General features: G+C 42.3%; 1 protein-coding gene across 3 annotated transcripts in view; it reads right to left on the bottom strand.

Moving 5' to 3' along the window:
- Positions 1–3209: 3209 nt before the first annotated feature.
- The window catches only part of hltf (helicase-like transcription factor), an 81673-nt gene continuing 69934 nt past the window's right edge, over positions 3210–14948 (bottom strand). For all 3 annotated transcript variants that reach the window (XM_063045384.1, XM_063045382.1, XM_063045383.1), the window contains exons 21-25: positions 13970–14095; positions 11950–12062; positions 7992–8172; positions 7102–7182; positions 3210–3626 (exon numbers count right to left, since the gene is read on the bottom strand). In XM_063045384.1, coding sequence (XP_062901454.1) covers positions 3480–3626; positions 7102–7182; positions 7992–8172; positions 11950–12062; positions 13970–14095 — 648 coding nt within the window. In that variant the 3' untranslated portion in view covers positions 3210–3479. The remainder of the gene's footprint in view (positions 3627–7101; positions 7183–7991; positions 8173–11949; positions 12063–13969; positions 14096–14948) is intronic.

Below are 14948 nucleotides of genomic sequence, written 5' to 3'. Positions count from 1 at the left end.
ACGTTCATCACCACAGGCATATGCCCTTCCTGGGTACTTTCCCCTCCATAAATGCTGAATTAGTGAGAGAAGTTTGGAACATCTGCTCTCCAGGTGGCATGTGGCTGTTTGAACATTTGGCAAGAAATTAACAAAACATAAACAGTGATGTGCAAATCACTTTGACTTTTCATCTGACCTCAGAAAATTTTGTTATATTTGAGATTCCATTGTATTAGAGACACTGAAAACACCCTGGAGGACACTGCTTTATCATTCGACCTGTCTGCCTGAATGTGCAGAGTTTTTACTGTTTTTATATCCATAGAGCTGTGGGTCTCACATGACCTATCATTTCCAACTCGAAGATCTTGGTCTACTGTCAGACCACAGACATTTTAGAGGAGTTAAGAGGCAACAAAGTGAGAAGTTCATCTCAAAGACAGAACAGACACTTCATCTGGAGTACAGCAGTTGCAACATTATAAAGGTTAATGGCACTATATTGTCAGTCAGTGAGTGACTTCGAGGCTTCAAAATGTCACAGAGCAACACAGCATGACTTCAGCCTACCCAGCTAATCCAATTTCCTGCATTTTGGCATATCCCTCAAAACCATTATGTCAGGGTTCGATTCCTGCCACTGTTTGTAAGGAGTTTGTACGTTCCCCCCATAACCACGTGGGTTTCCTTTGGATGCACCAGTTTCCTCCCACATTCCAAAGACAAACAGCACTGTGCAAAAGTCTTAGGCACCCTAGCTATATATACTGTATGTGCCTAAGACTTTTGCACAGTACTGTATGGATTAATGAGTTGTGGGTATGCTATATTAGCGGTAGAAGCTTATGGGCTGAACAACACAATCCTCGCTGATTTGTTGCAAATGAAGCAATTCACTGTATGTTTCAATTGTTGACTTCAGAAGGAGTAGCGGACCGCACGACCCAATTTACATTGGTGGTGTGCAAGTGGAACAGGTCAAAAGCTTTAAGTTCCTCAGAGTCAATATCACAAATGACCTGACTTGGTCCAACCAAGCAGAGTCCACTGCCAAGAAGGCCCACCAGCACCTTTACTTCCTGAGAAAACTAAAGAAATTTGGCCTGTCCCCTAAAACCCTCACTAATTTTTATAGATGCACCATTGAAAGCATTCTTCTAGGGTGCATCACAACCTGGTATGGAAGTTGTCCTGTCCAAGACCGAAAGAAGCTGCAGAAGGTCGTGAACACAGCCCAGCACATCACACAAACCAATCTTCTGTCCGTGGACTCAATTTACACTGCACGCTGTCGGAGCAGTGCTGCCAGGATAATCAAGGGCATGACCCACCCAGCCAACACACTTTACGTCCCTCTTCCTTCCGGGAGAAGGCTCAGGGGCTTGAAGACTCGTATGGCCAGATTTGGGGACAACTTCTTTCCAACTGTGATAAGACTGCTGAACGGATCCTGACCCGGATATGGCCTGTATCCTCCAAACACCTGGACCTGCCTCTTGGTTTTTTTGCACTACCTTACTTTCCATTTTTCTATTTATGATTTATAATTTAAATTTTTAATATTTACTATCAATTTGTATTCCAGGGAGCGGGAAGCGCAGAATCAAATATCGCTGTGATGATTGTACGTTCTACTATCAGTTGTTTGGCGACAATAAAGTATAAAGTATCTACATGTTACAAATAAATATCTAGTTTTGACCTCCCCATCCTGGGGAAAAGACTGCTACCATCCATCTTTTCTTTCTCACTCACCATTTTAAAATAAAGGTTGCTCGTCAGTCTCCTGTGATGATCTTCTCACATGTAATTGAAAGTTCTACTTACTGCACAGGTTACTTTCCTTCCCCATAACTTCCACTTAGATCGCACATCTAATCAAACCAGATTCCTTAGAACATAGAATAGTACAGTACAGGAACAGGACCTTTGGCCCATAATGTTGTGCCAAACTAATGTTTAAATTAGTAATCAAACAGCTAACTAAACTAATCCCCAATGCCTGCACAATATTCATATCCATACGTCTTCCTCACAATCATGTGCCTATTTAAAAGTCTCCAACGTATCTGCCTATACCACCACCACAGGCAGCGCATTTCAGGCACCCACCACTGGGTAAAATACTTGCCTCTCACATCTCCTTTAAAATTATACCCTCTCAACTTAAGTGCATGCCCTATGTATGGTATTAGACATTTCAACACTGGGAAAAATGACTCTCATAATCTTACGAGAATAGGTTGACTGAACTCGGCCATTTTTCTTTGGAGTGACAGAGGATGAGAGGTGATCTGATAGAGGTGTACAAGATGATGAGAGGCATTGATTGTGTGGATAGTCAAAGGCTTTTCCCCAGGGTAAGCTTTTTACACAGAGAATGGTGAGTGTGTGGAATGGGCTGCCAGCAACGGTGGTAGAGGAAGATACGAAAGGGTCTTTTAAGAAACTCCTGGGCAGGTACATGGAGTTGAGAAAAATAGAGGGCTATGGGTAACCCTATGTAATTTCTAAGGTAGGGACATGTTTAGCACAACTTCATGGGCCAAAGGGCCTGTATTGTGCTGTAGGTTTTCTCTGTTTCTATAAACCTCTATTGGATCACCTCTCAGCCTCCACCACTCTAGGATGAGTTGAAACACACTTGCCTTTGCGTCAGATCAGATGTCAAAGGTGCATCAACCCTCTTCACATATTTATGGTCGCAGAACACAACACCACATAAACAGGCCCTTTGGCCCATGCTGAACAGTTACTTTGCTTAATCCTATTGACCTGCACCTGGACCACAGCCCTCCATACCCCTCTTGTCCATGGACATCCAAATTTCTCTTAAATGTGGATGTGGGTTTCATTTCAACAACTTCTTCTGGCAGCTCGTTCCACACTCACACCACCCTCTGAGTGCAGAAGTTCCCCCTCAAGTTCCCCTTAAGTATTTCACCTTTCACACTTAAGCCATGACCTCTAGTTCTAGTCTCTCCCAACCTCAGTGGAAAGAGCCTGCTTGCATTTACCACACTTATAGCCCTCAAAATTTTGTATACCTATTTGAATTCCATGCAGGAAGACATCATTTTTAAGGGAGGATTTGAGGGCAAGCGTAATGGCCTGCGTAGCATTTGTCTGCGAGCACAACAGTCACACAAGAACGCTCCCCAAATTGCTAGCAAGATGAAATAGCAGCTGCTCAGAATTGCATCTGCTGAATTAGGAAGAAATGCAAGAACAAGTACAGGTGGTACGTTCAGATTTCCCTTGACAGAAATTACTTTAATCTCTGTGGTTTGATGTTGCATCCATGGGTTGGTTCTTCTGAATGCAGCATCGGCTCCATCGGAAAAACACTGGCACATATATTAAACTGGATTTGTTTTATAGACTCATTTTAGGAAGTCATTAAACATTTTGTATTAAAGATATCTTCTCATTCAAATTTGTTTGGTCAGATTTCTTGGAAGGAAGAAACAAAACATTTTAGCCAGCAGAAACTGCTATTACATGTTGATCAAGATCTTGATCTCTTCAATCCGGCCCTGCTTGATTTCCCGCTGTCGTTTGGATCCGAAAGCTCCTGCAACAAGTTCTTGTTTCTTGTTTTGAATCTTCATCATATTTTCCTCCACAGAGTCCTTCACAATGAACTGCAAACATAAAAAAAAGGGGAGTTTTACTGAACAATGACAAAGGTTTTGCAAACTACAATCAGCTTTAATGGAAGGAAGAATTTAATTTCAAATTCATAACACAAAATCAAAATGGTCATACATAAAAAAAGAGCTCCACACATTCTACTGTTCTTCCAAGTTATTAGAGGACAGTAGCTGAGTCCACAGGTGCTAAAATAGATTTTAAAATGCTCAAAAAAGAAACATAGAAAACCTACAACACAATACAGGCCCTTCGGCTTACAATGCTGTGCCAAACATGTACTTTAGAAATTACCTAAGGTCACCCATAGCCCTCTATTTTTCCAAGCTCCATGTACCTATCCAGGAATCTCTTAGAAGACCCTATCGTATCCACCTCCACCACTGTTGCCGGCAGCCCATTTCACGCACTCAACACTCTCTGGGTTACCCCTGAAATCCTCTCTGTACCTACTTCCAAGCATCTTAAAACTGTGCCCTCTCATTTTAGCCATCTCAGTCCTGGGAAAAAGCCTCTGACTATCCACACAATCAATGCCTCTCATCATCTTATACACCTCTATCAGGTCACCTCTCATCCTCTGTCACTCCAAGGAGATAAGGCCAAGATCACTCAACCTATTCTCATAAGGCATGCTCCCCAATCCAGGCAACATCCTTGTAAATCTCCTCCGCACTCTTTCTATAGTTTCCACATCCTTCCTGTAGTGAGGTGACCAGAAGTGAGCACAGTAACATTACCTCTCGGCTCTTGAACTCAATCACAAGGTTGGTGAAGTCCAAAGTGCCGTATGCCTTCTTAACCACACAGTGAACCTGTGCAGCAGCTTTGAGTGTCCTACGGACACAGACCCCAAGATCCCTCTGATCCTCCACACTGCCAAGAGTCTTACCATTAATACTATATTCTACCATCATATTTGACCTACCAAAATAAATCACCTCACACTTACCTGGGTTGAACTCCATCTGCCACTTCTCAGCCCAGTTTTGCATCCTATCGATGTCCCGCTGTAACATCTGACAGCCCTCCATACTATCCACAACACCTCCAACCTTTGTGTCATCAGTAAACTTACTAACCCATCCCTCCACTTCCTCATCCAGGTCATTTATAAATATCACGAAGAGAAGGGGTCCCCAGAACAGATTCCTGAGGCACACCACTGGTCACCGACCTCCAAAGCAGAATATGACCTGTCTACAACCACTCTTTGCCTTCTGTGTGCAAACCAGTTCTGGATCCACAAAGCCAGGTCCCCTAGGATCTCGTTACTTTCTCAATAAGCCTTGCATGGGGTACCTAATCAAATGTCTTGCTGAAATCCATGTACACTACATCTACTGCTCTTCCTTCATCAATGTGTTTAGTCATATCCTCAAAAAATTCAATCAGGCTCTTAAGGCACGACCTGCCCTTGACAAAGCCATGCTGACTATTCCTAATCATATTATGCCTCTCCAAATGTTCATAAATCCTGCCTCTCAGGGTCTTCTCCACCAACCACTGAAATCATATTTTTTAAGTGATTGAATGTTGATGATCAGAGACCTAACTGTACACAGGTTATGAAAGTTAACATACGAGAGTGGTAGATAATTAAGAGGGCAAACGATATGTTAGGGCCATGACTTTTGCCATCAAATCCTCTCTTAAAATTTACAGCTTCTTGCAATTATACAAACCCTTGGTAAGACCATGATTTGAGTAGGGTGTACAGTTAAAAGAGGATGTACTTCTCATAGAGGGAGTTCAAATGAGATAAAGTAGAGTGGGTTCCTGGAACAGCATGTCCATCATAAGAGGAGAGATCAAATAAAATGGGTCTGTATTTGGAAAACATTCAATTTAAATTCATAAAACTCTTACAGGAACGTTGAATAATCTAGAACTTGAGGCCAGAGTTAGAACAAAGGGCAGGACAGTTAGCAATGTAATAAGGAGAAAGTTCTTCACCCAGAGGGTGATGAATCCTTGGAATTCTCTTCTCCAGAGGGCTGAGAACACACAGGCATAAATTCATTGAAGGCAGTGATCAGGAGTTGAAAGAGAAGATCAAGCGAAAAAGGTACAAGATTCTTCACTACAATGATGGTCCATGTAATACCCTGTTCCAACTGGAAGCACCTTCAGATCTGTGATTCTTTGAGCTTGGAGCTCAGCATTGCAGTTGGAAAAATAGTGATTCTAGGACTGTATGTAGTATATATATATAAATAAAAGAGAGCTTCTAAGAATTGATACAAACAAAAAAAATATTGCATTAATTGACTGGATGTGGGCAGCACTGTGAAGGTTGATATTTATTGCCCTATCTGTTCTTTCAAATAGTTTAGCAGTTTTTACCATATTTTGATCATATGTACCAAGATGCTGTACAGTGAAAAGTTTGCCTTGCATACTGTTTATACAGGTTATGTCATACACGGTGCATCAAGGTAGAACGAGGTAAGACAATATTATTAGTCGAGGCATTGAGTTCAAAAGTCAAGAGATTATGTTTCAACTTTATAAAACTCTGATTAGGCCACACCTAGAGTATTGCACACAATTCTGGTCGCCCCACTATAGGAAGGCTGTTGAGGCTTTGGAGAGAACGTCGAAGAGGTTTACTAGGATGCTGCCTGGTTTAGAGAGCATGTGCTACCAGGAGAGGCTGGACAAACTTGGGTTGTTTTCTTTGGAGTGGAGGAGGCTGAGGGGAGATCTGATAGATTATGACTTTAAGATTAAGATTACGAGCGGCATGGGTAAGAGTAGACAGGGTGCATCTGTTTCCAAAGGTAGAAATGTCTAATACTAGAGAGCATGTATTGAATGTGAGAGGGGGTAGGTTCAAAGGGGATGTGAAGGGTAAGTTTTTTGCTCAGAGAATGGTAGATGCCTGGAATGTGCTGTCTGTATGGTGGTAGAGACAAATTCATTAGAGGCTTTTAAGAGACATTTAAATCAGCACCTGTGTGAGAAAAATGAAGGGAAACAGACATTCTGTACGTCAGAGGGATTCGTTTTTTTTGGGGGGGGGGGTTTGATTTACATTTTAGCTGGTTTGGCACAACACTGTGGGCCACAGGGCCTATTCCAGTGCTGTACTGTTCTAAGAACAACATACAAGGAAAGTGCAGTGCAGGTAAACAATGAAGTGCAAAAAAAAATGTAAATTGTGAGGTCAAGAGTCCACCCTATACCTCCCTGTAACTAGCAATTCACACCCAGATCTGAATTGGTATGAATTTGCTGATTGGGCTTCAGTCCAAAATGCTAACTGTTTCTTCCCCCCTCAGTCCGAAACGTTAACTGTTTCTTACCCAACAGAGACTGCCCGACCCGCCAGGTGTTTTCAGCATTTTTTGATTTTATTTCAGATTTCTAGCTGTTGCAGTTTCGTCGGTTTTCACGCTGACTACCGGAATGGCTTGAGAGAAGAGTTATTTTCCCCCTGTCCTTCTGAAGTGGAATTACAATTACCTTGGTGATGATAACATCTCTGGTCTGGCCCAGCCTGTGGCACCTATCGAAGCACTGATCCTCGGCAGCAGGATTCCAAGCCTAGGACACATGGATAATGCCGGAAGAGCATCGTTAGTACAAAGCCTAGCGGCAGACAGCAACCTCTGTTAATACTGTTTCCCACAAAGACCCGAAAGAAATTCACAATGCATGAAAATCCTCACAGCTCCAGTGATTCAGGTTCATTGTGACCTCCAGTCCTGTCAGTGTGGAGTTAGCACATTCTGCCTGTTACTGTGTGGTCCCTACTTTCCTCCCTGTCCCAGGCTGGTAGGTTAACTGGCCACTGTCAATTATCCCTAGTGTGTACAGTAGGTCAGAGGGGAGGGGAGGAATTAAATGGAATTAGTGTAAACAGGTAACTAATGGTCAGTAGGGACTCAGTGGGCCAAAAGGCCTTTTTCCATGTCCTTCAAAACCTTTATTAATCTTTCCACCAGATGTGTGTATCAGCAGAGATACTTGCTCATCCAGTTTATACAGACGGCTCAGATGCAAGTTACTAATTAATAACGTTTCTCCCCCTTCGTTAACCTACGTCCTACAATTTACTTACTCCGAGCAATGTTGCTATTGGATTCAGATTGCTATTAACCGTAGAAAGGATTCCCGAACTTTTGATCTACTCCAGTATTTTTGTTAATAGACACTTGGGGAGGAAGTGAGGTGAATTGAGCTTATAGGCAAGAATTCCAGGCCCTGGTAACCAATAAGGAAGAAGAGTATCACCTGATGTTGAGCCTAAGTAATGGGAACTACTCAATTAGATGTTTAATTTTGTCTAAAAAGGCTGCAGCTGCATGAATTCCTGAAGTAAATGGGTCCAAAATTTCCTGGTCACTACTTACAGGATCCATGAGGAATACCCGGGAAGCTGCTGTGAGATTCAGTCCAACTCCACCAGCTTTTAGCGAGAGCAGCATGATGGTTGGTGAGCCCGGACTGCTACTCTGGAAGGACTCGATGGCGATTATCCGTCGCTTCTGTGGCATTGAGCCATCTAGGCGGGTGAAAGTGAAGCCTTCTTGTCTACAAAAACAAAAGATATACACGTTATTCAATTCAGTTCAATCTTGTCACTTGAATTGACGCAGGTCCGTAGTGCCTTAAATCCAACCAAAGGCCACAAGTGAAGCCTGGAGTTAATGCTGACCTAATTAAAGAGCAAAACACAGGGGGATCTCAGCAGATCTGGCTTTATCTATGAAGGGAAAAGATAATATACCAAGATACAATGAAAAGCATGTCTTGCAAACTTTTCATACAGGGCATTGAGGTAGAACAAAGCAAGTCAATAACAATACAGAATTGTTAGGCAGTTTAAATGGTTCAGCACACACCAGATAGGCCTGTTTCTGTGCTGTAGTTTTTCTATGACTCTAATAAAGTGTAAAAATACAAAAAAAAAAATTAGTGCAGGATAACAATAAAGTGCAAGGTCATAGTAAGGTAGATTATGAGGTCAAGAGTCCATCTTATCCTACAAGAGGTCCATTGAAGAGTCTGATAACAATAGGCTAGAAGCTGTCCTTGAGCTTGGTGGTATGTGCTTTCAGACTTTTTTGTCTCCTGCCTGATGGATAAGAGAGAAGACAGAACATCAGGAGTGGATGTTTATTTGAAGTTTCACGTGGCGATCTTTCATGTGGACTGAAAGAAAGAGGGGAGATAACCAGTATAAGGAAGTGATGGAGCAACAGTTGTCAGGTGACAGGTGGATCCAGGCGAGTGGGTGATAGGCTGGTGGGGCGGGCAGGGAGTGTGAATGTTGTCAGAAGCTGGCAGGTGTTAGGTGAGAGTGGCAAAGGGCTGAAGATGACTGACTGATAGGAGAGGAAGGTAGAGCACGGAACAAATGGAGGGAGCATTGGGAGGGGAAGCAGTGGGACGAATGTGTGAGTAACAAGCAGGAGGAGGAGCAGAGCTAGAGTGATGAGGGCCAGTTGCAGAAGAGAAGAAAACAAAAAAAAAAAGGACAGGCAGAGATCTGTTTGATAGTACGACATTGATAAGGTAGAGTGCCCGTGTGGCATATGTGGTGATGAACCTCTAATTTGTATTTAGCCTTGACTTAAGGGCAGCCTCATGTCAAAAGCGTAATTCTGTCTCTGTACAGCCATGAGGGCATAGTGGCACAACAGGTAAAGCTGCTGCCTCATGCCCCCAGCTACCCTGGTTCAATCTCCTGACCTCAGGTGCCGAGTGTGTGGAGCTGGCAGTTCTTCTGTCATCCTCTGGGCTTCCCCTGGCCTCTCTGACACACAGATAGTGGGGTTAACTGACCAACATAAACAGCCCCAACACTGTGGCTGGCTGATAAGGTCTGGAAGGGGTTGGGAGTGGTAGCCGGCAGGAATTTTGGGGGGGGGGCGGGATGGGGGGAGAGAGTAAATCACAAACACAAGAAAATCTACAGATGCTGGAAATCCACACACACAAAATGCTGGAGGAACTCAGCAGGCCAGGCAGTAACTATGGAAGAGTAACAGTCGATGTTTTGGGCCAAGCTCCTTCTTCAGGATGAAGGGCACTGAAGAAGGGTCCCGGCCCAAAACATCAACTCTTTACTCTTTTCCATAGATGCTACCTGACCTGAGTTCCTTTAGCATCTTGGGAATGGTGGGGGGAGGAGAATAGGTCTCAGTGAAAATCAGTGAGGGGAACAAAGATTCAAGGATTCAAAGTGCAATTATCATCAAAGAATGTACAAAATTATACAACCTTGAGATTTGTTTGCTTACAAGCAGCCGCAATGCAAGGAACTCAAAAGAAGCCAATTAATTTGTTTTTAAATAAGACCAACCCCCAGTGACCACAGAGAAAGAGAAAAACAAACAAATCATGCCAACAACAGAAGCATTCTGAACCAAACCGAGTCCTTAGATCCAAATCCCTGGAGCAGCGCAGAGTAGGCCCAAAGCCTCGGTGTTCAATTCATCATGTTAGTGGGACAAATCGCAGCAAAGATTGCAGACAGAAAGCATAGCGGCCACAGGGGCAGTCTCACAGCCTTAGCGTTGCAGAGAAAGCAGCCGCCAGCCTATCTGGGCCAGCGTTTAAATTGTCCAAACCTCATACTAGGACCTGGGCCTTGCTGCAATGAATTACTTCGGGCCCAGGAAAGCTGTTCTTGACCTCTCCAAATCGGCTCGCCTCCCAGAATGATCCAACCTCACCTGACTAGCAACACCCTGGCTTTCCAGTCTCTCTGGACCAGCATTTCGATTGCCCAAACAGTGTATTGTACCTTGCATTAGGACTTGGGCCGTGCCATGGCACATCGCTTGAGCCTAGAAAATGCCACCCAGCGATTTGCTTCAGACCTGGATTTCACTGCCAAAGAAGTCGTTCTCGACCTCTCCAAATCGTCTCAGCGCTTAGAGCAATCCACCCTCACACCCAGATTAGTTGGACAAGCATCAGAACTCCACTGTCCTATCTTCTCTGCTCCAAATCGTTCACTCCAACCAGCACCACTCCTAGTTCGCAACGTACCAGCAGGGCACATCTCTCAACTTGGCTTCATTGTTTATGGTGGTAGTTTACCACAACTCACTTTAAAAAAGTGTTGCTAACATGTTTTTAATCAAATTCCTTAGCTTTTGAACCACCAGTAAGCTGTCGCATGTCTTCAGTAGCACCATCTTAAACTGGAAGGATTGCTCCGTGAGCCAGAGATTCATATGGCCTCCTTCTATATCATAAAGAAATTTGAGACCTTGCTCGAGGTAAGAAGGTTGTGTTAAACTACTTCTTGAGTCTTTTTATATCCCCCTTTATGTTAAAGGGAGATCTCCTAATGAAATCATTAACCTCACCCAGTGTTCCCTGTGCCACAACCTGATCCAAAATCCACACTGTCATCCAATACAGACATTCAAGGCACCATTTTTAGGGGGAATTGATTGTGCCAACAAGAATCCAATATTTGGACACTTAATCCTTGAAGAGAAAGAGACAGGTATCAAATAAACACAGTGGCAACACATCACATTATCCATTTTCAATAGTTAGAAGCAAATATATTTCACACTGGACCAGCCCATCGCTGGGACAAAGGGAGGTTATATCTAACTTCCAAACAGGTTGGAGCCTCCTACACAGAACTGACAAACTTAGAATTCCTTGCCTCATCCCCTCAAAACTGTTTTCTACCCTTGCTCTGTCATTAGCATGTCATAATTATGCCAAAGATAACTTAATCTTGTGCACTCTGTCTGTAACTCACAATTCTGCCACCATTCTCCAAACCCTTCCTGCAGTGGCCTACCTGGGGAAGATGGCACTCGTCTGCCTCCATTCCTTTCCACGTAGCCAGTGCCAGAGAACCACTAATAAGTGAGGCAGCACTGTGGCATAGCGGTTAGCATCACGCTGTGCAGCGACACAGGTTCGATTGTGCTGTTATCTGTAAGGAGTTTGTACATTCTCCCGTTGACCATGTGGGTTTCCTCCCACAGTCCAAAGATGCAAGGGTTAGGTTAATTAGTCACATGGATGTATTTGGACAATGCGGGCTCAAAGGGTCTGTAACTATACGGTATCTCTAAATAAAATTAAAATAATGTGCCCTCTTCCTGCTCCCGATACAATGCAACCCTGCTGGCCTTCATTTACAAGAGGATTTGACTACAAAAAAAAATAAGGACTTCTTACTATGAATGTACAGAGCCTTGGAGCATATTTTTGGCTTTCTTGGTTAAAAATGAGTTTCAACAGAAAGGGTACAACAGAATTCCTAAACACTAACTACTGCTAGTCAAAGAAAGAGAAAAAAAAGGAACAAAAGCCCAAGATTTCACCTACCTGAGAGGAGTTTCTATAAGAGTAAGAAAGGCTGTGAATTGAGAGACAACTAAACTCTTAATGGTGGGGTCCTGCTTTCGAAGCTCAATCAATGAATGCATCAGGGCATCCACCTGCAAGGGGAGACAGCAAAATTATTGAACTGGAAAGAGGTCACTCCCCCTACTACATTTCAATGGTTTTCTCAAACTATATCGTTTAAATTTAGAGAAAATTAGAAGTGGCACCTCCGACCCTTCGATCAAATTTGAAGAAACTTGGAGACCATTTATTCAACATTTCCATATGATGTAGTTTGACCTTTTCGAATCCTTTTTTTAAAAAAAACTTAAATACACAGATAGAGTGGAGTTAACGACATTAATGATTCTATCCAATGTTAGCATGTCTCTTTTTTTTTCCCTATAGTTCTGTTTTTTTTTAAAGTTTTATTTAGTTTAGGTTATTTTTTTTTTCTTTTCTAATTTGGTTTTTTTTTAAAGATTTTTTCTCATTTATCCCTCTATCATGTTTAATTATATTCAGAGTTTGGGAAACTTTATACATCTGTATTACCAAGGCTATATTTGTAATGTCAATTATTAATAATGTAATCCCAATCTCTGTTCATTAATATTGTTATGTTTATAATTTTGAAAATTAATAAAAAGATTGGAAAAGAAAGGAAGAAAATTATCCGACTCGCTATCAGATGATGCACTCAAATACTTTTCTCAAGGCTTTCGGAACTGTCCCTCCTTACAACAGCATCTCCTTCCAACAGTTCCCATCCCTCAGAATCATTCCAGGGTGTACAGTGTCCTTTCTATCAAATGATATGCTCACCACGCCCGCCAGTTTGCATTTGGATAATTGTAAAAAGAAGATCATCTCCGGGCTGTGAAGTTAAGTGCAGACAGCAATTTATCACATGAAAGAATTATCATCCATGGAGAAAAAGGAAAAAACAGCATCAGGAGTCCTGTGCTTATATGAAACAAGGTTAATCAAAGTGCAAAATTACACTGGGAGTCTAAATTCACAGAAGAAATGTGATCATCAAAATTGATCCCTGCACAAGCAAAAAAAAAACACCACAATATTGTTCCTGAGAGCTTAATGAAACTTCAGTAAATATGCTGTGTGGGTGACCAGTCCAAGCACAAATATAGTAACCACTTTGACCATATACTGTACTAAGTCAGGAGTGAGACAAGGAGTTTTTTCAGCTGGGTGTGAATCTGTGCAATTCGTTGCCACAGAGGGCTGTGGAAGCTAAGTGATTGAGCGTATTTCAGACAGATTGATAGGTTCTTAATTATAAGGTGGGGGGGGTATGAGAGAATGCAAGAAAATGTAGAAGAAAAAAAAATTAGCCATGGTTGAATGGCACAGCAAACTCAGTGGGCCAAATAGCCTTATGCTGCTCTTATGTCATATGGCTAATGTAATGGATTATTTTCTGTTACCATGCAAAGCTAGGCATGAGCTGCAATGCCTTCAGAGAACAAATGAAAATCCTATGCATTTTATCCTCCAGTCCTTTTTAGGAATTTCAGTTCAGTTTACCATCAAACCAGACTTTCCAGTCATAAAATTAGGAACTCCTATTACAAGGTCATTTCTGTAAATCATATTAAATGAAGCACACTAAAAAATGTGAAAGGCATTCCAGACATTTTCTGCCTTCAAATATTTTAGTCTGAAATTCTCTTGGACAGTGGAATCTCCTCCTACTGCACTCCCCCCTCCCCCCAACAACTGTAAATGGAAACTTTAAAATTCAGATATAATCCCAATGTCGCGACAGGCTGGACTGCCCAGTCTCTACTCTGGGATTATATCTGAGCACACAACTGTCATTTACTGTCAAATGCAGTGAAACAGAAATAAGCTCGCTTAGATCACAAACAATGCAACAGCCGGCTTTTCCAAAAAACTACAGGTTCACATTCCACAGATGACATTGCTGCAATCCACTCCTAACAGCAGTGCATCTCTCGCACAAATGTGCACTGAATATGAAAGGCTTCTGTCTCACCTTTGAACTGGAGACCCAGGCCTGCTGGATTTTGTCAAGTGATGCCGAATCAGTCTCCTCAGGAGGACACTCCACCAGTTCTTGCACTCGAATCTCTGTCCTGCACAAGGGGCACTTAGCAGTGGGCTACCAAAGTCGAGCAGGACAAGCACAGCACTGATTAGACACAACTGGTGTAAAGCCACCTCTGTTCACTCAGATAAACAATTTCCCAATGTTATGTTGTTGTATCTTGAGTGTCAATGCATTTCACTACGTTTCAATGTCAATGTGACAATAAAGCTACAAATCTCTTATCCCAATATGTTTATGATACAGTAGTCCTCCCCTCCCCCCAGTAACTTACGCAGTGAAACACAAGTCAGAGTAAAACTTACATCAGTCATTCACACATAACTTACCAATCATTTAATCATCTGTTTGCTATTGATCACCACTCCTTTGTTACCATTAAGCAAGGCCCAAAACATTGACTATACTTTTTACCCATAGATGCTGCCTGGCCTGTTGAGTTCCTCCAGCATTTTGTGTGTGTGTTGCAGGCATTGCTATCGAAACTTTTAAGATCACAGCATCAACACTGCAGTACATATTAGTGACTGCAGTAAAATAAGAAAGACCTCATTTATAGGTGTCCATGCAGATTCCTACAGGATTGGTTCAACCGTGCAGGCTGTTACCATTTTGTACCTATGCAGTGCACTTAATACTAAATAATGTTCTCCGTTTGGAAATGATCAAAGGAAGCCCCTGGCTCCAGTAAGTTCTACCATTTCAATGAGTGGGTTCAGCATCATTAAAAAATATAAATAATCTTCCATTGCGAGTTGTGACTGAATTTGCATGAATCATTTAAAAAATTCTTCACATAGATATTTACGGTGAAATTATGTTTACAGAGAAATAGCACTGGACCTTATTTCAAACAATAATCTACTGCTGAATTTGGGTCACAACTATCACAATAACATGATGTGAG

The sequence above is a fragment of the Mobula hypostoma genome, chromosome 4 (genome assembly GCF_963921235.1).
Source record: "Mobula hypostoma chromosome 4, sMobHyp1.1, whole genome shotgun sequence".
Classification (NCBI taxonomy): Eukaryota; Metazoa; Chordata; class Chondrichthyes; order Myliobatiformes; family Myliobatidae; genus Mobula; species Mobula hypostoma.
Note: the sequence above shows the minus strand (reverse complement) of the source record. Positions and strands in the feature narration are given on the sequence as shown.